Source organism: Lithobates pipiens, unplaced genomic scaffold (genome assembly GCF_037356315.1).
Source record: "Lithobates pipiens isolate NorthernLeopardFrog02 unplaced genomic scaffold, aLitPip1_a1.2 Scaffold_8, whole genome shotgun sequence".
NCBI classification, from domain to species: domain Eukaryota; kingdom Metazoa; phylum Chordata; class Amphibia; order Anura; family Ranidae; genus Lithobates; species Lithobates pipiens.
Window position 1 is genome coordinate 215,667,651 of NW_027507903.1, and position 25,659 is coordinate 215,693,309.

General features: G+C 41.3%; 2 protein-coding genes across 2 annotated transcripts in view; one reads left to right on the top strand and one right to left on the bottom strand.

Annotated features, from left to right (window-relative positions):
• Positions 1 to 18,464, top strand: part of LOC143960094 (uncharacterized) — a 143,566-nt gene extending 125,102 nt beyond the window's left edge. Inside the window, exons 12-14 of the mRNA XM_077468373.1 lie at positions 5,444 to 5,630; positions 12,613 to 12,708; positions 12,790 to 18,464. Of these exons, the coding sequence (XP_077324499.1) occupies positions 5,444 to 5,630; positions 12,613 to 12,708; positions 12,790 to 12,930 (424 nt within the window). The 3' untranslated portion in view covers positions 12,931 to 18,464. The remainder of the gene's footprint in view (positions 1 to 5,443; positions 5,631 to 12,612; positions 12,709 to 12,789) is intronic.
• Positions 13,865 to 25,659, bottom strand: part of ZNF277 (zinc finger protein 277) — a 120,684-nt gene continuing 108,889 nt past the window's right edge. Inside the window, exons 10-12 of the mRNA XM_077468374.1 lie at positions 20,951 to 20,993; positions 19,461 to 19,635; positions 13,865 to 14,357 (exon numbers count right to left, since the gene is read on the bottom strand). Coding sequence (XP_077324500.1) covers positions 14,177 to 14,357; positions 19,461 to 19,635; positions 20,951 to 20,993 — 399 coding nt within the window. The 3' untranslated portion in view covers positions 13,865 to 14,176. The remainder of the gene's footprint in view (positions 14,358 to 19,460; positions 19,636 to 20,950; positions 20,994 to 25,659) is intronic.

Below are 25,659 nucleotides of genomic sequence, written 5' to 3' on the forward strand. Positions count from 1 at the left end.
AGACTGACACCGTGCTCTTGACCTTGAGTTCTCTAGAACTGCACCAGGAGTTGAACTTTTTCCAGACCTTCATGTAAATTGCCTGTGTAACTGCCTTCCTACTGGACAGCAGGGTCTTTACTACTTTATCTGAGAGACCTTTAGCCTTTAACAGGTCCTCCTCAGAAACCAGGCGGTTAGCTGCAGGAGTTCCACTTCTGGATGACTTACTGTCCCCTGGGATAACAGATCTTTTCTGAGTGGTAACCTCCATGGGGGCTTCGAGGCTAGGTTTCGAAGACCCGCGAACCAGGGTCTTTTTGGCCAAAAAGGAGTGACTAGTATTAAGTCTGTCCTTTCTTCCCTGAATTTCCTCAGTACTAGTGGAATTAGAGGAAAGGGGGGAAAGGCATAGCACAGCTGGTAATGCCAGGGGTGAGCGAATGCATCCAACCCTATTGCTGCATCTCCTCGGTGAAGAGAAAAGAATCTGTCCACCTTTGAGTTCTGCTGGCTGGCAAAAAGGTCTACCTGAGGAACCCCCCAGGCCTCGGAGATCATCAGGAACACTTCCTGATTCAGACTCCATTCTGCCTCTAGCAATTTGCGCCTGCTTAGGAGGTCCGCAAACAAATTCTGAGAGCCCTTCAGATGCACTGCCGATAGTGAGGCTGTGTTCTGTTCTGCCCAGGCTAACAACAGATTGGCCAGCTCCATCAAGCTCCTGCTTCTGGTTCCCCCTTGCTTCATAATGTAGGTAACCGCTGTTGTGTTGTCTGACAACACCTGAACATGGTGACCTCTCAAACTCTGCTGAAATGCCACTAAACCCAGAAAGATCGCCTTCAACTCCCTCCAGTTGGATGATCTTTGAGCTTCCTGTTTGGACCAGACCCCCTGAGATGTCTGACCATCCAGATGGGCTCCCCAGCCCCAGGCACTTGCGTCTGTAGTAAGGCGCTTGTCCACAGGAAAGGTCCACACCAGGCCCCTTGAGAGGTTTGCCTGGTCTCTCCACCACCAAAGAGCCCTTTTCGTCTTTGACGAAATTTTTAGCTGTTTTTCCAAAGGATCCTGATGGGACCAGCTTGACAGAACCTCCCTCTGAAGGGGTCTGGAATGGAACCTGGCCCACTGAACAGCCGGGATTGCTGCCGTAAGCAGGCCCAGAACTGCCATAGCCATCCTGACAGACTGTCTGGTTGCTCTGTATCCGCTGTACAGCTAGCTGTAACTTTCCTGTTTTTCCAACGGCAGGAAAACTTTCTGGAGAATCGAATTTAATGTATACCCCAGAAATTTCATTTCCTGTGAGGGGGTCAGGATTGACTTCTCTAGGTTTAGAAGCCATCCCAGGCCCTCGAGGTGAGACTGGGCCCTCTGGAGATTGACTAGGGCCTGCTCCCTGGAGTCTGCAAAAAACAAAAGGTCGTCCAGATAAGGAACGACTGGAATCCCCTTCAATTTCAGGGGTTCCAAAGCCTCTGCCATAATCTTCGTAAAGACCCTGGGAGAGGACGAGAGTCCGAACGGCAGAGCCCTGAATTGGAGGTGCCATACCGAACTCCCTACCTTCAATGCCAGGCGCAGGAACTGCTGCGATGCCTGATGAATTGGTATATGAAGGTAGGCATCCCTTAGGTCCAGGGATGCCATGAAGCATTCTGGGGTCAACAGCTTTGTGATGGAGAAAATTGTATCCATCCTGAAATGTTTGTACCGAATGAACCTGTTCAGGAATTTCAGATTCAGGATTAGACGGTACTTCCCTGAGGGTTTTTTCACCAGAAAAATATGTGAATAAAAACCCCCGCCCTGCTGGTTTACTGGGACTTGAATCAGAACCTCTTGCTGTATCAGCTCCTGTAACAACAGCTTCATTGCAGAGGCCTTCTCCTGATCCCTTGGCAATGTTGTCACATAAAACCTGCTCGGGGGTAGTTCTGAAAACTCCAACCTGTACCCCTGATCGACAACGCTCTTCACGAACAGATTTGGAGACAGCCTGTCCCATTGTTCGCGAAAAGCTGACAGTCTCCCCCCCACTGGGGAGATATTGTCACTTGTTCTTAGGGGACTGCTCTGGGGGAGATCTAAAGAGGACTCCACCCCTGCCTTTGCCCTTCTGTGAACCCCATCTGCTCTTGTGCTCCTGGTCTTTTTTATGGGACTGCTGAAAAGCACGAAAATTCTTTTTAGCAATCTGCTTTTTCTTAACTGGAAAAGCCTTCTTTTTAATCGGCTGTTCTATCCAGCACAGACTCTAAATCAGGACCAAAGAGCAAGTCACCCGAGAAGGGAAGACCACACAGCTTGACCTTAGAGGCAGTGTCCCCAGACCATGTTTTCAGCCAAACTGCTCTCCTGGCTGAATTTACAAGAGCCGAAGACCTAGCGGCCAGTTTAACTGATTCTGCTGATGCATCCGCCATGTATTTGACTGCATTCAGGATCAGTGAAAAGGACTCTAAGAGATCCTTGCGGGGTGTCCCCGCCTCAATATGGCTCTTCAGCTTCTCTACCCAACATTCCAGATTCCTGGCCACCACCGTAGCTGCCATTGCTGGTTTTAGACTGACTGACGCAGCATCCCAAGCTTTTTTAAGGATGGAGTCAGCTTTTTTGTCCATTGGGTCTTTAAGGATCCCCATATCTTCAAAGGCTAGATCCGTTCGTCTGGATACCTGCGAGAAAGCTGCATCGACTCTGGGTTTCTTGTTCCAAACCTCTGAGTCCTTATCTTCGAAGGGAAACCTTCTTTTGAGAGCTTTAGAGAAGAAAGGGGCTTTTTCTGGGTCCTTCCACTCCTTTCTCACTGAGTCTGAGAGGACCCTGTGGACAGGAAAAACTCGCCGTTTTGTTTCGTCCAACCCCTGGTACATTTTGTCATGAACTGACAGTTGTACTTTTTCTTCCTGAATTTCTAGAGTAGTGTAGATTGCTTTTAAAATATCATCTACTTCCTCTAGTGATAGCTTGAATTTGGAGCCCCTGCTATCTTCTTCCTCTTCCTCCTCCTCAGAATCCCTGAAGGAGATGAGAGTACTACCCCCTTCGTCTCCAGACTCTTCAGTTTCCACCTGTCTGGATGACGACGCCCTGGGGCTGGGCGGTAAGTTCTGAGGCTCGGTCTGTGCGGGAGGGTTTTGTATCAGGATGGACTTGACTGAACTCAAAGAGTTTGTCAGCTCTTTAACCGAAGAAAACAAATCCTTATATTGTTGAGATGTTTCCTCTTCCATCAATTCTCTGATACAATTTCTGCACATTGCCTTCTGCCATGAATCTCTGAGGGGGGTTTTGCAAGAAGGACATTTTCTCTGACCTGGTCTAGCTTTTCCTAGTGATTTTTCCTGAAACGACATACAGGTTTAATTCACTAAAAGCTCTCAACAACCAGTTGCTTAACACCAAGCCAGTGCAGAGACCCACCACCAAACAGACCTACTAGTGAGACCCCAGAACTAGGCTGCAAAAGGTCAGAGCGAAGTCCACCTCTGACCTGCAGCGACAGGCCCCCAAGAGGGGGGAACAAACAAAGACATACCCACAGTAAAGCAGAGGGTGCCAGTGCACCTTACGTACCTGGGCTGGACCGGTGCTGGGGGCGCCTGTCTCCGCCATAGCTGGCTTGCACTCTTCCATCGTTTGAGTGAGGCAGCTATTTTACAAACAGCTCTCATTTTAAATTTTCCCGGCCGCCGCGTCATCAAGGCCGGCAGCGGAAGCACACGGTCACCTGACCCGCCCCATGACCCCTGCGTTCCAGGCGCTGAACCACGGCGCCACGCCCCCTCAGAGCGCCCGCGCGTCACCGTGAACGACGCCGTCGCCGCCCGGGACCCGGCGCCGAAAACGGAGCCATGCCGCTGACCTGCAGCGGCCTCCGCCAGCAACAGAGCCCTCCCTGCGCTAACAAGCGGACACCGGGCACCCGACGCCGGCACTCCGAGGGTCCTTACTCCCGTGAGATGGCGGGACCAGGAGCTCCAGGAGTCCTCTCCCCGTGGAGATGCTGCTGGGGGTCAAAGAGAAACAACCTGCAACAAAAGGTAAGCCTTACTCCCCTGCAGAGAGTGTAGCTCTCCCTGGTTCAGGCACATGCTTCCTCCAAGGAGGAAACACAATAACTGAAGCCATGGAGGAGGAGGAGGTGTTTTTAAAGTGGGCATGTGTTTCCTGATTGCAAGGTGGAGCTACACTCTCCGGGGTTGTCCTGAAAGGCGATTTGAGAAAAATGACATGTTCAAAAGACTCATTATGCCTCGTAGGTTATATACATTGGGTTGTTTTCTTTGCAAAATTGGGTAATTTTTGGGGTGTTTCCATTTTCCTGGTGCTCCAGGGCCTTCAAAAGTCTAAGAGGTAGTCAAGAAATTATATGTGTAATTTATGCTCCAAGAATGCCTGATGGTGCGCCTCTGTATGTGGCCCCACTGTGTCTCTCACGTGGTATCGCCATACTCAGGAGTAGCAGAATGTGTTTTGGGTGTAATTTGTGCTATGAATATGCTGTGTGTGAGAAATAACTTGCTAATATAACAATTTTGTGGAAAAAAAAATCTTGATTTTGCAAAGAATTGTGGGAAAAAAATTACAACTTCATAAAACTCACCATGCCTCTTGCTAAATACCTTGGAATGTCTACTTTCCAAAAGGGGTAATTTGGGGGGTATTTTAACTTTTTCTGTCTTGAGAAATGAGATAGGCCGTCAGTACTTCAGGTGTGATCAATTTTCAGATATTGGCACCATAGCTTGTGGACTCTATAACTTTCACAAAGACCAAATAATATACACTGACTCGAGTTATTTTAACCAAAGATATGTAGCCGTATAAATTTTGGCCAAAATGTATGAAGTAAAATCACTAAATTGCAATTTTAAACCAAACAAAGATTTTATTTATTATTATTTTTCTTTTTTTTACAGAATTTTCTCTTTTCTTTTATAGCTGAAAAAAAATAAAAAAATCAGCGGTGATTAAATACCACCAAAAGAAAGCTCTATTTGTGCGAAAAAAAACTACACAAATTTCATATAGGTACAGTGTTGCATGGCTGAGTAATTGGCATTCAAAATGTGAGAGCTTTGGTCTGGTTAGAAAGGGGGTTTAAGTGCCCAGTGGTTAAAACACTGGTGGTGGCTACTGTTTGTGTAGAGGGTTAACTGTGGAGTTAACCTGTCCCAGTGATGATCACTCTCAGTCTGCTGGGACTTATATTGTTGGATAATTTCTGCACAGGGGGAGGTTGGGAGTGTAATTGTCACAACCCATGCCTGTTTTCTTTGGTAACCACAGGTTTTAGTTATTGGTATTCATCAGAGTACTGTACATGCCAACAACCGCACACGCAGTATTTAGGGCTTCGTCAGCATTTGGAAAGTTATGAATTAATAGACAACTGAGCTATATCTGCAATAACAACTGTTGTAAATATTGTTTAATGTGTATGTCCTTCCAGCTCACGCTCTCATTTGATGGTCATCTTGAGATTAAATGGTATGGATAGCATCTCAGGGGCTGTCTCTAGCTCTACACTCACACTGTGTGACCTCGCAGGATCAGAACGCATATCAAAAACTGACGCCACTGGTCAGCGCTTGGTGGAAGCTGCTGCAATTAATAAGTCTCTTACAGCATTGGGACAGGTATTGCCATTTTATATATATATATATATATATATATGTATATTACAAAATAAAGTAAAGGTTTATGTGAATGCATTTCGATTTACAGCTGCTTCTTTTCTAAATTGCACCTTGCTTATGACTTCTGATATTTAATAATTATTCTTCAGTATCAAAATCATTGATATGAGGCAAAATGTGTTAAAGCAGTTTACTTCTTTTGGCAAACAGCGCCATCTAGTCTCTCATCCAGCCACCTGCACCTTAACAAGGATATTAACAAGGCAGGAAAGCCAGCAGGGAACAGGCAATATGAATTTGTATTAAAACATTATGAAGCAAAGTTTATTCCAACCGAAGAAAATGTAAAATGTTTCATAAATCATACATTTTGCATAGCTAACAATCAGTTTCCAGTGCGTTATACAATTCTAGGCCCAAACACACTGCTAGTTGTTCTGATGCATTATTTACATGATATATTTTCAAGACAATCTGCTTGATTGGATCACATAGGCATCCAATCTAAGGGCTGTCCCAGTTGTATGCCGCCTTGACGGAAGGTGTTTAACAGCTTTGCTCGTTTTAGCACTTCAGCAGAGATAGAAGAGCTATATAGCAGCAGCATTTATGGCAGGTTATTTCAGTATAACATAGAAAATGATTTCAAGAAATGCTCATATTTTTTTCTAGTACAGAATATTTTAGTAAGCACTTGAAGTATATACATTTAGAGTTGTTATTCAACAGTTTGTTGTTTGCGAAGACAAACCCGGTTTAGATTGGAAATTAATGTAAGTTTTTAGGACCCAATCACACATTTCTGGCACAGTGTTCAAAACGCACTGCACTTGCAATCTGCAGCAGGTGTCAGTGTTAAACACTACCCCATGCACATGTTGCAAGTGCAGTGCTTTTGCCTGCACCGGATCACATGGTACACTAGTACCATGTGATCCAGTTACTGTGTGTTTTTTTTTTTTAACTACTTGCCAAACACAGCATAGCCAAAAGATGGTTTCACCATGTTCGTCAAGTTCTGGGAGGGCATCAACATGAAATGAACAGAATTTTTTGTGAAGAGAGGGAAGTTCCTGTCTAAGCAACGTAAGTAAAGGTGAAAGTTTTTATTGCATCTGTTCCTATTGAGGAGATCTTCTCACTTCCTATCTGGTCACGAGAACAAGAAGTGAGGCAAAATCTTTCCAACTGGGACTAAGAAAAAAAAAAAAAAAAAGACTTTACAAATGATTACCGACTCCCTCATGCCTCTGCTGCCGAACCCGAGTAGAAGAATGCATATTTATAGTGAAAATATTTTTGTGACCTGCCCAGAGCTGATACAGTGTGCTAATCTGGTAGCTCTCCTTAAAACTGGGTGCATGTCCGGAGCAGAAGACAGGGTTCAACAATAGCAAATAGTGGTCAGTCTTCTCAGGCTTTGCCTTCAGCCTAGCATTCATCCAGTTGTAGTGGGAGCTACAATTACCAAACTTGGTAAACTGTGCTGGCACTGGGGATACAAGGAAGCAGCAACTCCTTACTAACGGTGTAACTGTTTGTACTTGCTTTTGGTTGCAGAGTTAAAGTGGTTCTAAAAGGCAGAAGGTTTAATACATTCTATGCATTAAGATAATAAACCTGTGTGCAGCAGGCCCCCTCATACTTACCCAAGCCCCATCTCGATCCAGCGATGCTGCAAAAGAGACTCGGCTGTCCGGGACTCTACCTCCCAATTAGCAGAGGCACAGCAGCAGGCACCATTGGCTTCCAATGCTGTCAATCATATTCAGTTGGCCAATGAGGAGACAGAGGGGCAAGAGGGACAAGGTTGAGCCATGGCTGCGTCTGAATGGACACAAAGAGCTGTGGCCAGGAGTGCGGTTGAGGGACTCAAGGAGAGGAGGATCTGGGCTGATCTGTGCAAAACCACTGCACAGAGCAGGAGGGTTTAACACGTTCGTTATTTTTAACCAAACAAAAAAAGAGACTTTAGTATCACTTTAAAAGGAGGAGGTAGATACATGTTTAATCTATAATATGCTCATCTTGAATTGATTGTATTGGGTTCCTCATTTAGGGCCATATTTATAAAGCGGTCAATCTAACATTCACTGCAAGTGAATCTTCCAGGTGCATGTGTTGTAAATGTCAGTAATTGATTCCCCACTAGTGAATGTTTGCCAAAAGTCAAATTCTCTACTTTATATATATATCCCTTTTGTGTTGAATGTGCTGGTGATAGGCCTATTAAGAATTATCCATTCAAATATACCAGGTGAAACCACCCTCTTTATCAGCATGTTGAAGTCCCTTTAAAACAGTCTTGTTTACACAGACGATTAGCAGAATATTTTATACTGGTTTGTAACCTGTAGAAGCAGTGCATGTGGGAGATTGTTGCATCAAATGGGTTTTGCATTCCTATACACCCTATAGCAGGGGTAGGCAAACTTTGATAGGTGGTGATCTATCTGAGCAACATGGAGGAGATCAAAGATCTCTGGGGTGCACCTTTTTACTTATATATAGAAAAAATTACTAGCAAGCACCCCCACTAATAATACCTATATTTCCTTCCAGGGTCATAAACCAAAGCATTGTGACCACAGTGTGTGTGTGTGTACACTCCCAGGTGCTGCCTCTGCAGTTTAAGGGGTTGTGATAGGAAAGTGGTAAAGCTGAGGCTCAGGCGTTTTACTGCCCCCAACCACTAGTGTAAACAAGCTCTAACGCACAGACCCCCCCCCCCCCCCCCAAGATACAAAACCGCAAAAGAACAAAAGACACCCAGCTCAGAGCGAGAAGTCTAGAGTAGGGGAGGAGACTAGCTCAGGCGCCAAGCTAATTCTCTCACTGAAGCAGCACAGCAGGTGTGAGCTCAGTGGGGCTGCTGCAGACACCTCAGTTTTTTTGTGTTACACAATGCTAAAGGAATTTTTGGCACTGCAGCAGCCTGCTATGCTGCTTTAGTGAGGGAGGAAGCTTAGTGCCAGAGAAAATCACCTTCACTGCTCGCCTTTGCTGCTCCACCCACTCAGTTCTCTCCTTCCTGATTTGCCCACCTGGCTCCTCTCCTTCCTGATCTTCCACCTGCCTCACTCATTCCTTCCATGATCTGTCAGTCACAGCAGCCCCAGTGAGCCCACACCAGCTTCAGTGAGAGAGGTAGCTCAGTGCCTGAGCAAGTCTCCTCCACAGGTCCACCAGCCTGGCTCTCTCCTTCCCTGATCCATCCCCCCGGCTCCCTCCTTCTCTACCCTGGGCTTTTCAACCAGGTCTGCCCAGTATGCCACTGGGGAGTAGCAGTTTAGCCCGACGTTGACAATGCAGAGACCCAATCTTTCCGTCATCTGGCTGCAATTGACGGGTTGCTGACTGCGGCTCTATGGGAATACAAAACCCCCTTAAATCAGCTGCGGTCAGTTACATAAGGATCAACAAAAACTGCACCGTCTCAAAGGCTCTAGTCATTTCCTTCACTAAAGGGCATGCCTGATGCAGACTGAAGGAGCTCATTCATGATCTATGACCATCCCTTTGGGTTAAAGGCATCAGTAAGATGTAGCCTCCAGGTGGGTGTCAGACACAGACTGTTCAGTGCAATGAAGTGACATCAGTGTGTAACCCATTCGTTTGACATGCAGGTCAAATGCACCTGTCAAATTCTGAATCCAAGAAGCGTCTCAAACTAATGCCATGATGATCAACACAGGCCCAAATTGTTTTCACCCAAGTCACAGACATTTTCCTACTTAAAGCCTATGTGAAACAATGTGTAAAAGCTAGTTGAAATAATTGAAAAATAGAACGCTAAAAGTTTTCTAACAGGGTTCTAGAGCACTCTAGCTTCTTGTTTTGGTAGAAAGCCTTCGATCAACCATCAGTCTGTAATCATGGGAAAAGTCACTCCCATTCTCGTTCAGTTAGCACATGGACACAGACAAACAAACCACTATTTAGAACAACAAAAGTTTGACTGCATGAAAAGACCTAGTATATCAAGCTGGCCATTTCTAAGGATTGCTGTTCTGAGGTGTATCTTGGACGGATAGGCGTAGCGGTCCCATGTATTGGTGTTTACACCACAAGCCTTGTTAACTCATTGAGCATATGCCCATTTGAGTCCCTTCACTCCAGTAAGCCTTCACACGTGTGGTGGTTCAATTTTTCCACTCAACACTGACGTCGCGTGGAATACCTTTTCTTGTTTAGAAGCTTATTTTTCTTCACTATTCCTTCATAGACTTTTCTTTCAGATTATATCAACTTCTATATGACTTTATATGGACTTACGGAATATTTTAAGTTTTGTGATATTCACATCACTTATCGCTGCTTTTTATACATATATTTTTTACTTTTGTGGTCATTCACATTACACTTACTGACTTTTTCATACATGTATTTGTAGTAGGATAATATTTTATCTTCTGTGGTCATTCACATTATACTTATTGCCTTTTCACACATGAATTTGTAGTAGTACAAATTGTCAAGCACTGCACATTTTTTATTAATGAATCTTTTTATTGAAAGTATATATAACATCTTTGTTTTGCGCTTGTTTAGTGTTGTGCTGACTGCTATCTGACTTATTTTTTGGGTGTCAGTGCGATATATACTATATTTTTCTATTTTTATGTAACCATGGTGTGGAGATCCTTCAACACAGAGATATAATGCAGGAGCAGTCGAGTACAGAGGCTTGGAACACCCAGCATTCTCTAAAAATACTGCATTATGGAAGTAGCTGGTCTTTAAATAGTTATATGTAAAATAAGATTTTTTTATTTTTTTTTAATTTTTTTTTTTACAAATATGTAGCAAAGAAAAAAAACAAAACAAAATTGACTACCAGGCCAATTCTGACAGGTCTCTCTTACATGAAAAAAAAAAATAATTTTTTTGATAGAAAATTACACAGAACCCCCAAACATTATATATGTTTTTTTATTTTATTTTTTTAGCAGAGACCCTAGAGAAAAAAATGGCGGTCGTTGCAACTTTTTATCTCACATGGTATTTGCGCATCAATTTTTCAAAAACACTTTTTTTTGGAAACAAAAAGTTTCATGCATTAAAAAAAAAAAAAAAAAAAAAAACCCCAGTAAAGTTAGCCCAATTTTGTTGCATAATGTGAAAGATGATATGGTGCATAAATAGATACCCAACATGTCACTCTTCAAAATTGTGCACACTAGTGGAACGGTACCAAACTTTGGTACTTAACCACTTAAGCCCCAGATCAATTTGCAGCCAAAGGACCAGGCCCCTTTTTGCGATTCAGCACTGCGTCGCTTTAACTGACGATTGCGTGGTCGTACGACGTGGCTCCCAAACAAAATTGGCGTCCTTTTTTTCCCACAAATAGAGCTTTCTTTTGGTGGTATTTGATCACCTCTGTGGTTTTTATTTTTTGCGCTATAAACAAAAATAGAGCGTCAATTTTGAAAAAAATTCAATATTTTTTACTTTTTGCTATAATAAATATCCCCCCAAAAAAATATATAAACATTTTTTCCTCAGTTTAGGCCGATACGTATTCTTCTACATATTTTTGGAAAAAAAAAAATCGCACTTAGCGATTGATTGGTTTGCGCAAAAGTTACGTTTACAAAATAGGGGATAGTTTTATAGCATTTTTATATATATATATTTTTTTTTTTTACTAGTAATGGCGGCAATCAGCGATTTTTATTGTGACTGCTACATTATGGCGGACACATTGGACATTTTTGACACCATTGTCATTTATACAGCAATCAGTGCTATTTAAATGCACTGATTCCTGTGTAAATGACACTGGCAGTGAAGGAGTTAACCATTAGGGGGCAGGGAGGGGTTAAGTGTGATGTGTTTTTTTTTTTTTTTTTACTGTTGGGGGGCGTGGCTTGGCATGTGACGTCACTGATAGTCTTTCCCTATAACAGGGAACAGACGATCGGTGACAGCCGCACTAGGAAGCATGGGGAGAGGGTCCCGTGGCCGCGGTCACAGAGCTCAGGACCGGGTCGAATTTGCGCTGTCGACGGCGTGTGTGTGACCCACGGCTGGGCACTTAAAGAGCAACATAAATGTGCAGGAGGCGGTCCTTAAGCGGTTAAAAATCCCCATAAGCAACGCTTTCAATTTTTTTACAGGTTACATATTTAAAGTTACAGAGGAGGTCTTGGAATATAATTATTGCTCTTGCTCTAGCGCTTGCAGCGATACCTCACGTGTGGTTTGAATGCCGTTTACGTATGTAGGCGCGACTTACGTATGAGTTCGCTTCTGCGAGCGAGCACTCGGGGACTGGGGCACATTACTTTTTTTTTATTGTTAATTTTACATATTTTTTTTCTAGTCTTTATTTTTTTATCACTTTAATTCATATTACAAGGATGTAAGCATCCCTTGTAATAGGAATAGTGCGTGACGGTTCTTTTTCTCAGTGAGATCTGGGGTCAATAAGTCTCCAGATCTAACCTCTAAGCGGGGAAGCCTAAAATAATAATAATAATAAAAAAAAATCCTGGCCTCCCAGCTGAGGCAGCGGCATTTTTTTTTCAAATGCAGAGGCCGGGCATGACGTCATAACATCGCACCCGGCATAGAGGCTTCAGGGATCATGTGGCCTGTCGGAAATCTCTATGGTCATCAACCGATGCCAGTCAGTTCCTTCTCCAGCTCACTGATCGCAGCGGCGAGCCGGAAGAAGCATTGGAAGGCGGCGGGAGGGGGAACGTGGCCTCCCACGGCCTGTAAGAATGATCAAGTGGCTGAGCAGCCGATACGATTGTTTTTATGATGAAGGGAATCGCCGGCTGTAAATGAACTGCAGGCATTATTCAGATATCACGATGGCTCAAAGTCCGCAACGTCATAGGACCTTAAGCAGGTGTGTAAATTGTTCACTAAATTTAAGACGTTTTGATAAAATGTTTTCATACATAATCTTGTCTGTAATAAGCGAGGTCAAATACTTTATAGTAATTGTTCATTATCTGCTGTTTGACAGGTCTTTACGGCATTAAAGACAAACTCCATGCATGTTCCCTATAGAAATTCCAAACTTACCCATCTCCTGCAACCATCTCTTAGTGGTCAAGCCAAGGTACATGTATATCTCATATCATTTGACACTGCAAATGTGAAAAACTATTTTGTACTTACTGCAACCTTTTCATTTTTTTAGGCTTGTGTTTTTGTGAACATCAGTCCTGATATAAAAGATATTGGAGAAACAATTAGCTCTCTTCAGTTTGGTTCATCCATCCAGCAGATAGCACTTGGCAAGCCTACTCCACATATTTCGAACGTGAAGACTGGGCAATGATGAAACCTCATCAAGGGATGCTTACTACTTGCTATATTTTATACTTTATTTTTTAAATCAAACCACGAATAATTACGTGTAGCTAAATAAGCTGCATGTGATGACTCCAATAAAATAGACTTTACGCAACATCATAAAATGTATGTTTAGGTTTACCTGTTTGAGTGTTGAGTGATCAGACAAAACCTATAGTGACAAGAACAAATCCTTCAAGTAGAACTATAGGCAAAACTTTTTCTTTTTGGATAAAAGGGGGGATTATAAGCCTTGTCAGTTTATTTTTGCCATTTGCATCCCATTGGGGAGATTTATTTTCACTTCCTGTCCCATAGCCAAAACAGGAAGTGGCGGAAAATCCCTGCAAATTGACAATGCCTTGGGGACCTCCAGGTCACCAGAACTAGTGTCCCCGTTGAAAAATATCCCCTCTGTTACTTTTCTGGGGATAACCAAAAGAAATCTGGAGTCTTTACATTCATTTTCAATGAGAATGGTAAACAGACAGCAATAAAACCTAATAGGTCTTCTAATCCATTTCCATTCTATCCAAAAGAAAAGTTTTGCCTTTAATTATACGTTAACAGTTTTAGTGAATTCAATTTCACTAGATTTGCATGGGAGTATAACTGTTGGAAACTGTGAACCATAGAAAGCTATATAAACTGAATAATGAGCATGGTATGCTGTTTTTAAATAGTCATTTTAATTTTAAAGATGAACACCAACATTTTTTTTCCCTAACCCTTTCTTACTCTATCCAGAAATCTATCTAGACATAAACTTTTGATTGGAATGTACTTTGTGCAGATAGGACATGAATATGCTCCTAATTCTGTCTAAAATCCATATACAATTCTTTTAGGTCAGTGATATGGTCTGAGCAGCATTCTACGAAATAGACTACAGTGCATTAGAAACAATTATACCTCGCTGCTAAAGCTGGAAAAAAATTCCTTTTATTAAGAATTAAAAACTTAATATTTAACAATATATCATAGGGGTATAATAATAGCATGTTATATGTCCTCTTTAATTTAAACAAGAATTATAAAGACATTTAATTAGTACAATTGAACTTTTGCAGTGGAAGATTGAATCCACTTATTTAAATTGTGTGACAGATATTATGACAGCTATGAAAACGGTTCCCTTTGTGGCAGATACACACTCAGCACAGACTCTGCTTCAAAAAAAATATAAAGTACTGAAAGATGAAGCATAAATACAGGTTTATTATATTCCACATTTAACTCCTTAGGACACTGTCCCGTACTAGCTGGTTAAGTACGCTGGTCTTTCTCAGTGCTTCAAGCCTTGAAAGATCTTCTCCAATAACCGGGAACTCATCATTCTGTGTGGTTGTCTCCTCCTCACTGTCAGATAAGGTGCACAAGAGGGAATCATTTTCATATGTGGGAAAGTAATATCTGCCAATAAACCATAAATATGTTACTTGTCACTTCACATGTAGAAGCAATCTAAGTGAGAATTTGCTTTAAAGTGTAGGTTACTCTAAATATTTTTTTGCTTTTTAAAATATGTGTATTTTATAAATCATTGTCTCTATCATTTTCATTTCCTTTTTCCATCTGAAATACTTAGTTGATCCTGCCAGTCACTTTTCTTCCTCGTTTTAAACACACAAAACACAGAAGCGGAATGGTCAATTTGCATCCTTTGGTTATTTAGAGGTACAGGACACTGTGAAGACACAGAGCATGCTTATATTGGGAAGTTTGTTCAGCCACCACTCCCCCCAACCAATCACAGCCTGTCTCTGGCACACACCCCTTCCCACTCACGGCCTACCTCTTGAACACACCCCCTTACTCAAGCATAGTCGGCATCTTCCTTTAAGGCCCGTACATATGATCAGAAAACAGTCAGTAAAATTTCATCCGATGAATGATCTGCCAATTTTCTGATCGTTAGTATGGTGCTTTCCACAGCCAATTCCAAAGTTTCGTATGACAAAAAAACAAACATTTTTGTCTAATGTAAACACAACGTCCAATTTTTGTTTAATCAGTAGTTTTCGTCCGAAAAAAATTGTAAGAGCAAGACTACTTATGCTCAGAAACAAAAGAACCCAGCCAAAACAATGCAACACATTACTTCACTTCCGACGTTGAATTCTGTCATACAAAACTTTTCTTATGGCGAGTATATGAGACCAGCATGCAACAAAAAAACGGATGAAAATTTGTCCGATAATCTGATTGTGTGTATCAGGCTTTAGGCTGAACAGCCAATGGGAATACAGGCACAATGGGGTTGATCTAACTAAAACTGGAGAATGCAAAATTAGGTTCAGCTGTGCAGGGTAGCCAATCAGCTTCTAACGTCAGCTTGTTTAATCAAAACTGGAAGCCAATTGGTTTCTATGCAGTGCTGCAACAGATTTTGTACTCTCCAGTTTTAGTAAATTAACCCCAATGTGTCTGCACATCAGGAAGAAGAGTTGCATGGTCACACTTTGTAACCATGTAAAAAAAAAAAAGGCAATAAAAGATAATTTCTGAAACTAAGCAAAAACAGTTAGAGACGGTTCACACTGCGGGCGATGCGAGGCGACACGACTTGCCTCGCCTCGATCTGACAAGTCGCCCCCGTTCTGTACAATGGAACCGTTCTGAGAGGAGCGACTCGAGTCGCTCCGACTCAGAAAAAAGGTTCCTGTACTACTTTCGGGCGACCTCGGGGCGACTTGGCGAGGCAAGTCGGTGTCGCCTCGCATCGCCTGCAGTGTGAACCGGCCCTTATGGTGCCTGAATAGTTAAACTACTTTAATTTAATAATTTTATTTTTGTTACATTTTTAAGCAGGTGCAAAAAAATAAACACATTTAGTACTATGTGCTATAGAAAGCATTGCCTCTTTCTGCTGGTTTCATGAACTAGCTTTATATCCTATACCTGGTAACAGGTATTCAAATGTGTTTGCATGACAATCTATGCAGTGCTTGTCTGCCATGTTTGTTTATAGAGTGGCTAATGTATAGTAGCAAAGTTGTGGAGAAAGTACAGACTGAAGTTAATTAGCTAGTTGAAGCACTACAACAATTGAAACAAAAAATAAAGCTACTGTTTTCTAAGTTTTGCAACATATTTCTTTTACGAAGAAACTTGAACACATACTTTCAGATTACAAACCGTGGCTTTTCAGTTCCCAACAAGACAGGCTCTCTAAATAGGTCAGTTACTTGGATCCATTTCAAAATTATTCATCATTTAGTTTTTCAGTCAACTGACCACATCATTGAATCAGATAAGGCCTGCATGCAGTTTAACTTGGAACACTACAACATACTTTTCTACACCACTATTTGGGCACTGTTAAGCTTTGGGCAATAATACTTTGATCTGGCCCACAGCTGATGTGCATACTGACCATTTTTGATGGTGAGAACCCAGATGCTTGAGGGACCCTGATGGGGACCCATATGTAAAGGGAGCATTGATTGAGACCCTGATGTAAGGGGCACTCTGATGGGGACCCACATGTAAAGGGATCCTATGGAAGCACAGAGTGCCGTAAGGGGGCCTGAACTGAGATTCCCCTTGAATAAAATGTTCTGACAAGAGAGAGAAGCCTAAGGTTTTTGAAACAGAATCTTGTCCTTCCCGAGGGCCTAAGGCCAAGTTCTAGTCAAGTATTGATTGTTAGAAAGGCCAGAATGCGAGGCACAGAGTAATCTCTGAGATCAAAGTGCCTGGTGTTTTATCTGGCTTCCCCCAGACGTCCACCTTCACTCTCTTTACACATTTCAAAAACCACCCTTTAGGAGACACAGTCCCCTTTCTGTGATTAGTCACACCACTGCATTCCTTGTCACCATCACCTCTGCTAAGAGTGTCTTTGATCTTGTGATTCGGTCTTGTAACCTTTCTGGTCTTACAAAGAGACAAGGTAGTGTTCAGGTCTAGGGAATCTTTCCTTCTTAAGGTGGTTTCAGCCTATAACCTTAACCGGGACATAGTACTTCTATTCCTTTCTCCAACTCCAGTAAATCACAAGAACATTTCTCTTAAAGTGGTTGTTAACCCAATTGCCCCCAATTAATCAGGCACACAATACACGGTTCCCTAAACATTGCAGCATCATTTTATTTTTTGTAAAAATACCTTTTATTAGCATTTTTTAGCTCTAGCTTGTCCTCTTTCATCTCCATATGTGAGCTGAGTAGGAGGGACTCATATTCCTTCTGACGTATGCAAGCAACGTCAGAAGAGGAATCGCTTATCTTCCTCCCTTTGGGCGTCAATGCAGTGTGTACAAGAGGAGAGGGGAGAGGTGGGAGGAGAGGGGAGAGGAGGGAGGAGAGGGGAGCGGGACGTGGTTGGGAGTGTAAGAGATCGTCCTTTCTCACTCGAGACTACATGTTGACAGGCAGAGGGAGGGGGAGGAGGGGTGAGCTGAAAACAGACACAGAGGAGACCTGCAGATGAAGTAGACGCGCATTTAGACCACGATGTCTTGGCTCAGCAGCCATTATAATCGTGGTCTGTTCTAGGGAGGTAGACAGAAACTGGCAGGATCAAACAGGTATTGTAAGAGATAAAGAGAAGGCTAAAAGCACCAAGCTGCAGCTTTCACATTAAAGGGACAGGAACAACTTTTTTTGGGGGTTAACAAACGCTTTAAGTGAACTGTAGTTTGTTCCATATGAGTCCAACTCACAGCCACTGCTACCATTTGCTTTTTTTAAATGAATTATTTTGTATTTCTGTGTGGACGGCCTCTTTGTATACACAAAGAAACAAATAAATGAAAACAAAATACCAATAAAAATACAAGTAGAAATACAACGAGGAACTGATGCCAACAGTACTCCCACCAAAGAAAATGGATATAAACAATATTCGAAACGCATTGTTTTGTAGACCATTGGACATTTCTCTTCACTTGGAAGTGATGACGTCTGTAGCGACATCCATTCCGGTGATGTAATTTCCAGCTTCCAGCCTGTGTACCTCTGTACTGGTGTGGGACGCACCAGCACGGTCCTACAGCTTGTCCCTCTCATCCTACATCTCAGGCTGTCCTCACTATCACCACCCTTTCCCCTCGGCCACAAGTATTGGGGTGCATATATCTTAACACTACAGAACAGTGCCACCAAGCTAGGAGCTAGAGTACACATTTGTGTGAGCATTCATGTGGACCCATGTTGTCCTAAATAAAGCATATACTTTGTTTCTACTTATCTTGCTCAAGAATTACTTCCCCACATGTACACATTGCCTTTTCTTTTTTTCTTTGGATGCACGGATGATTACTTTATTGGCCATATAGATTTCATACACTTTTGGGGTCAATAGAACATTTAAGCCCAGTTTGTTATACCTTGTACTTTGGCACAGGTCTTTCTTCTTTGATGGATTTTTTTCAGATGGTGTAGACTATTTGCATACCTTAAAAGTCTGCTTATTCTCAATAACTCTTGGTTTTGTCTTTTCGCTCCATTAATTCTCTGTGGCTCTGACAGGATACTGTTTAAATATTAAAGAGGGTATGGTGCTGCTCTTCTAAAATATGTAATGGGTGTGTGTCTCCTTTTAATTTAAAGTAAGGTAAACTAATTGCAAAAAGTGCTTAGTGCTCTGTGCTTGATACTGTGATATCCATAAAACAAATAAAAATACTACCATTTATTAAATTAATGAGGTGACAGGTGTTCTATTGAGCCAAGAGGTAAGTAAACATTAAGCTCTGTATTATAACCACTTCATAATATCTGCAAAAAAATTAACAAACAATTAAATTAAGTATACTTTTAAAAGAGCAACTGGTTTTGTAAAGTCGGAGCAAAACTGATTTCAAGCCATATTCTTGCCTTGACAACATATCTGCATTACAGCTATCCAACTTGCATTTTTGAGGCTCGTGCACACTGCACCACAAAAAAAAGCTGCTTTTACAGGCATTTGAGCTTTTATTTTGCTGCCTAAAAAGCTTGAAGAAGCTTGTGCTTTTTTGCATGCTTTTTTTCAAGCTTCTTTGAGCATAAGTGTTTTTTTTCCCCCCCACAAACTCCCCCCCCCCCCTCAGCTCTTTTTTTCTGGTGCAATATCAAGCTTCTTCACATGTTTTTGGGCACTTAGGTGTCTTTTCTGTTTGAAAGCTCCTCTCAAAAACATGAGTTTGGTGGGGGGGAGGGGGTTCTGCCTGTAACAGCATATGCCCGTAAACTCCTGAAAAAGCCATAGTGTGCATAGACACATTGGCACACACGGAGGAGAGTTTCCAGGCAGAAAGAAATGAGAGCTCACAAAAAGCTCAAAAGCCCGTAGAAGCAGCTTCTTTGAGATGCAGTGTGCATGAGCTCTTAGAATACATGAATGAATGCATTCTCAATAACTTTAGAAGTACAGGTTTCCTTTGGCATAGCAGTTCTCAGTCACTGAGATCTTAAAAATAAGACCTGGTTGGAGATTTTCAGAAATGTAATTGAAAAACAATGCATTATAATGCATTTCAACAGTTGCCCTCCAGTAAACAAATACAAATGCTTGGTCTAGGATTCTTACTGTGGCTGATCCCATACAGATCTCTCAGGAAGAACACTTATATGACGGTATTTTTCCATGTGCGTTATTAATTCTATTTTCGACTGAAATTTCTCTGGACAGGCATGACATCGACACTGATGGATTTGCCTTCTAATAAAATTCACCAATTTAACTTGCTGATAGAATTTCAGTCCTGTCAAACAGAAAACATTACAAACCAGTAAGAAAAGTAGTTCTTGCATTGTTAAGCAGATCAAGAGCAGTCACAAATGATATCAATGTAAATTGAGTGCATTTATCAAGTTGCATTTAGTACAACTTGTCAGTTCTTCAGTTCTGCTTGATTTCTCTCATACATTTCTGTTACAGGAACTAGGCCAACTTTATTTGTTTGAGAACTGCTTAGTATCAAATTATAGTACGCTAGGAGCATTATTTAAAAAAAATAAAAAGGGTGAGTGATGCACTAATCCACAAAACCCATAATTATATATATATATAGTGATTTTGTAAGCATTGCTCATTAGGTAACAGGATAAACAAAAATATAAAAGGAACATCTGAAAGAGCAAAACAAATGACAAGATGACAAAATGTTGAATACAATGTCCGCGGCTGCCTTGGTGTAATCAATTTATACAGAACATGGCTATGCCAAATTTAGGAGTGGAGTGGTTAAAACAGTATTACAGGTATTAGTCAACACAGACTTCTCATGAACTGCCCTGGTGACCTTGATCACATTTTTTTCCTAGACCAGACTCACAATGGAAAACATTAATGTGTCAAGAGTAGGTCAACAAAGACAGTATTTGTTGAAAAGAGCGTTGGGAAAAAAACTATGAAAAGAAGAAATCACTGTACGTTTCATGTCCATAAACTTGCCTCTGGAGCTTTATGTTTTTAGGACAGTCATAGGAGACCTTTTTAAGCAAGCCTCTGCAGATGTACATTCTAATTGTAATTTGGAGAATAGGTTTGGCAAGAATCCCTGGTACCTGTGCCCAAAAGAGCAGCAAAGTTCTTGCATATTAATGCTTTGGAAGCATTATAAAAGTAAGCAGTATGTTTTCCAATTCTTTAAAAACATTAAAAAGAAATGTGGGCATACCAGAGGTAAAAGACATGTATTTGAATATTTAATGAGTGAAATTACATAATGCTTACTTGATATGTCAATCCCACAATATACACAGGGGGTGTTTTTCCTATTATTTACATGGAGTGGAGCATTTGTAAAGAGAATTTATGTCCCCCAGTTACTTTCTATAAGACATGAGCTAAGATGTTATCTAAAAACATGCAATATTTTCATTCAATATGAACCAGTAAAACACCCAACCATCTTCCTACAGAATTGAGATGCATTGACGGGACACATGCTTTTATGGATTATTGTCATTTTCCATGCAGCCAAGGCCCATGTGAGGCATGCTTAACTTTTAACATTCTTCTTTACGAAGGAGAGAAATTGTGGAGCAAAATTATTTTGATTTCTTTTAACTTACCTAGGTCTACTTTTATTTTCTGAAGATCAAAATGGTGAATATCCTACATGAAATTGAAAATACATATTTGTTTAGCTGTATTATTTCATTGATTATTGCATACATGTAGACAGTGATTCAAACAATTAATATTTTCATCCCACCAATAAACGTGTTTAAGGCTAGCTTTTAGGCAAACTGATATTTACATTTTATTGATATATTTGCTTTTTTTTTAACATGCAAACAATGTGGTCGACTTACTGAAAACACTAGGCTTAGTAAAGTGGTGAAGCTACACTTTGAAAAGAATACCCAATTAGGTGAAAGGAAAATAAACAGCATTTTACCTTGTACATTACTGGTTGATGGAAATCAACAGAACTTAACCAGTCACTGAGTTCTGGGCAAAATAAGTGCAACTGCATTTACAAAGTGCACAGTCTATCTGAATCACTGAGGTCGATTTACAAAAAAGGTAAATGCATTTTTAACATCCCTTGATCATGTAGAGGAAGCTGGCTGCTCTTGCCTTCATGAAACCGAAAACCCTTCTCTGTGTGATCCTCTGATTTAATTACTAGGGCCTTGACTGACTAAACCCTGCATGTTGTTGCTAAACACATTTAAGTGTTGGCTCCTGTCAATAAGATGTGAGAACACCCATAGCTGCCTATTAGTGCAGTAAAGAGGCAATAGTAAAAATGTTAATGCTACAAATGAATGTCAGGTTTGAAGCCATTAACACACTGCATCCTTACTCAAAATAGAAATTGTGAATGCTGGGGTTTAGTACCCCTTAATTAGATTGTGCATAAAATGCTAACTTTTTCAGGTCTAATCACCTTACAACTTCTAAATATCCTAAAGGGATTGTAAAGTTAGAAGGTTTTTTATCTTAATACATTCTATTCTTCTGTGTGCAGCAGACCCCCTCGGCCCCACTAATACTTACCTGAGCCCCATCTCTGTCCTCGAGTGTCCCGGCCGTCCGGGACTCTCCCTCCTGATTGGCTGAGACACAGCAATGGCGCCATTGGATCCTGCTGCTGTCCATCAAAGTCAGTTAGCCGATCAGGAGAAAGAGGGGGCGGGGTAGAAACTGCAGCTCCGTGTCTAAATGGACACATGGAGCTGCAGCTCCATTTGGGTGCCCCCAAGCTGCTTGCTGTGGGGGCACTCAAAAGGGAGGGAGGGGCTAGGAGCACAGAAGATGCACCTGTGGAGAAAAGGATCCAGGCTGCTCTGCGCAAAATCACTGCAACAGAGCAGGAAAGCATAACACGATTTATTTTTATTTTTTTAAATACCAAAGAGGCTTTACAATCACTTTAACCACTTGACCACTGGGTACTTAAACCCCCTTCCTAACCAGACCAATTTTCAGCTTTCGGTGCTCTCACACTTTGGATGACAATTACTCAGTCATGCAACACTGTACCCATATGAAATTTTTGTCCTTTTTTCACACAAATAGAGCTTTCTTTTGGTGGTATTTAATCACCGCTGTTTTTTTTTGCGCTATTAATCAAAAAAAACTGAAAATTCGGTAAAAAATAATTTTTTTTTTCAAATTTATTGCAGAGTATTGGCGGAGTATTGCACGGTGTTGCAGAGTATTGCACAGTGTTGCAGAGTATGGGCAGAGTACTGCAGATTATTGTCACTGATCAGCGCTGTGGGCACTACACATCCAGCCCACAGCGCTGCTGCAATCTCTGCCATCTCTCCCCCTCTCCCTGTACCAATCGGTACAGAGAGGGGAGGAAGGAACCGGCATCGCGTCATTTGACCGAGTGATCACGTGGTAAACGCCCACTATCAGAGGCCGTTTAGCGGCATTTTACCCGGCGGTCATGGATGTTCCCGGGTGCGCGCCTCAAGGGGCGTGCGGGAGCAAGATTCTGGGAGGACGTCCACCCAGAAAAACACGGCCACGCTTTAATAAAAAATGTTATACGTTTCTGCGCAATAATTGAGCAGCCCCAATCATTCACTTGTAGGGTCCCCCACCAGCGCTCCTGGCTGCTCCTCTCTTCCAAATGCACAGACAGCGAGCCAATTGCTATGAGAGCACTGTGCAGGCTCGATCCAGAGTCTATTGACACACACACAGTGCAGCTCAGCCTGACTCCCTCCTCATAGGACTTGGCTGACAGCAGCAGCAGCAGCAGCCAATGGCTCCTACTACTGCCTCCATGTCCTGCGAGGAGAGGAAGAGTAGCACCTGCTCTCGGGCACAACAATTTGCTAAAAAATTACTTAGAACCCCAAACATTATATATTTTTTCAGACACCCTAGAGAATAAAATAGCAGTCGTTGCAATACTTTGTCACACCGTATTTGCAAGTTGGTAAAAATACACTTTTTTAAATAAAAAAAAATAAGACAACAGTAAAGTTAGCCCAATTTTTTTATATTGTGAAAGATATTGTTACGCCGAGTAAATTAATACCCAACATGTCACGCTTCGAAATTGCGCTCGCTTGTGGAATGGCAAATTTTACCCTTAAAAATCTTCATAGGCGACGTTTAAAAATTTCTACAGATTACCAGTTTTGAGTTACAAAGGAGGTCTCATGCTAGAATTATTGCTCTCACCCTAACAATCGCGGAGATACATTACACGTGTGGTTTGAACATAGTTTTCATATGCTGGCATGACTTACTATGCATTCGCTTCTGCGTGTGAGCTCAGCAGGATGGGGCGCTTGAATTTAATTATTTTTTCTTATCCATTTTATTTTTTATTTTGACACTAGTTTATATATATATATATATATATATATATATATATATATATATATATATATATCGTAGATCGCTGCCATTACTAGTAAAAAAATAATAATAATAAAAATGCTATAACTCTATCCCCTATTTCGTAGACGCTATAACTTTTGCACAAACCAATCAATATGCGCTTATTGGACTAAACTGATGAATAAATTCGTTTTTTTAAATAGTTTTTTTTGGATATTATAGCAGAAAGTAAAAAAACGTTTTTTTCCCCAGAAAACTGTCAATCTTTTGTTTTAAGCGCAAAAATAAGTAAATAAAAAAAAAAACTGCAGCAGTGATCAAATACCTCCAAAAGAAATCTCTATTTGTGGGAAAAAAAGGACATCAATTTTATTTGCAATTGTCGGTTAAATCATCGCCAGGCTAAAGCGGTTAAGGTAAAAACCTTCTGCCTTTACAACCACTTTAAAGACTACTGATGGTTGTACCTCCCCTACATATAAGGCTATTATAAATGTGTTAATCTCACAGGCCCGGGTTCTACAGTTATTTGTTTCTCATAGAATAGGAAACATTCTTCAGTTAAGTGGCGGAAAGGTAAATGTTGTTCATTTTAATTTGCATTTTATATTTATTTCACCTGTTAAAATTATGTTGTTAAGGTTGTTTAATCATTTTGATATGACACGTGCTAAAATGCAATCCCACAGAACTGCATGTCACTAGCAGCCAGGACTAGGACACAGAATCCTAGGCTGTACATCAAGTAAAGATGTTTTTTTCTATTGTAGGAGGAGGTACTGGGTAATGCCATTTCCCCTTGTCTAAACAGGGAGGTAGGCAAGATGCTGGTCACCTTAGATTGAGCAATTGCACACCCCTGCTGCATATGCAAAATGGCAGTGGGTCCTTGGTGAAGAAACAGCATTCCATAACTGACACCATCTATTCCCCAAAGAAACCTGCCTAGTTATGGCAGCGACGTCCACCTGCGAGTAAAGAAGCAGCGTGGTACATGGGGCCTATATATGCTGTAGGTAAAAGAACACGAATTCTCTATAAACATTGCTGGGGCATGTTATTTTCCAATCAAACACCAATGCTGGGAATCATGCTCAGCTTTCATGTAGAAGTGGTCAGGCACCTGTAGTGTCACAATCACTTTTACAGTACAGTGAATGTGCCGCCCCCATTCCCTTCTGGTTCCACAACACAGTCGTTTTCAAGCTCTACCATTCCTCCAGGGAGCCTGTGACCACAGTGAATGGCTTCAGGATGCAGAATGAAGGAGAATGGACCCAGAATTGAAAGGGATTTTATCACTTCCAGGTTCAGAGCTGTCATCCTGCAGCTAAACTGTGCTTGATTTGCTCTGCAGTGGAGGGCAGTTAAGACATTAAGGGGGAGATTTACTAAAACTGGTGCATCTGTACATGGTAGCCAATCAAGTTCTAACTTCAGCTTGTTCAATTAAAAAAAAAAATCTGGAAGCCAATTGGTTTCTATGCAGAGCTGCACTAGATTCTGTACTTTCCAGTTTTTGTAAATCTGCCCCTTAGCGTCTAATAGACTAATATACATCTCCATAAAGAGAGCTTGAAACCTGCTCAATGCTATCACATAGGAAGCTTGTAAATCCATTTTGAATACCGTAGATTTTTGCCATTTTAGGGGCACACACAAATTTTAAGGCTGGACAATGTTTGCCATCCATTTACCCAAAACAACCTTTTATATTCATTCTAGTGTATTTTTTCAGAAAATATGCATTTGATAAACAGTACCCAAATATCAAGCAACATAAAAATATGCAACTGCCACCATTTTTTCTACAGGGTATTTTCTTTCAGAAAATATAATGTTTGGTGGTTTAAAGTAATTTTCTAGAAACAATTCCAGATTTTACTTCTGTTAAATTTATGGACACAGTTTTGCTTTTTTCCATATTAATAACGGATATGGTTTTATAGCGCTACCTAACAGGAGG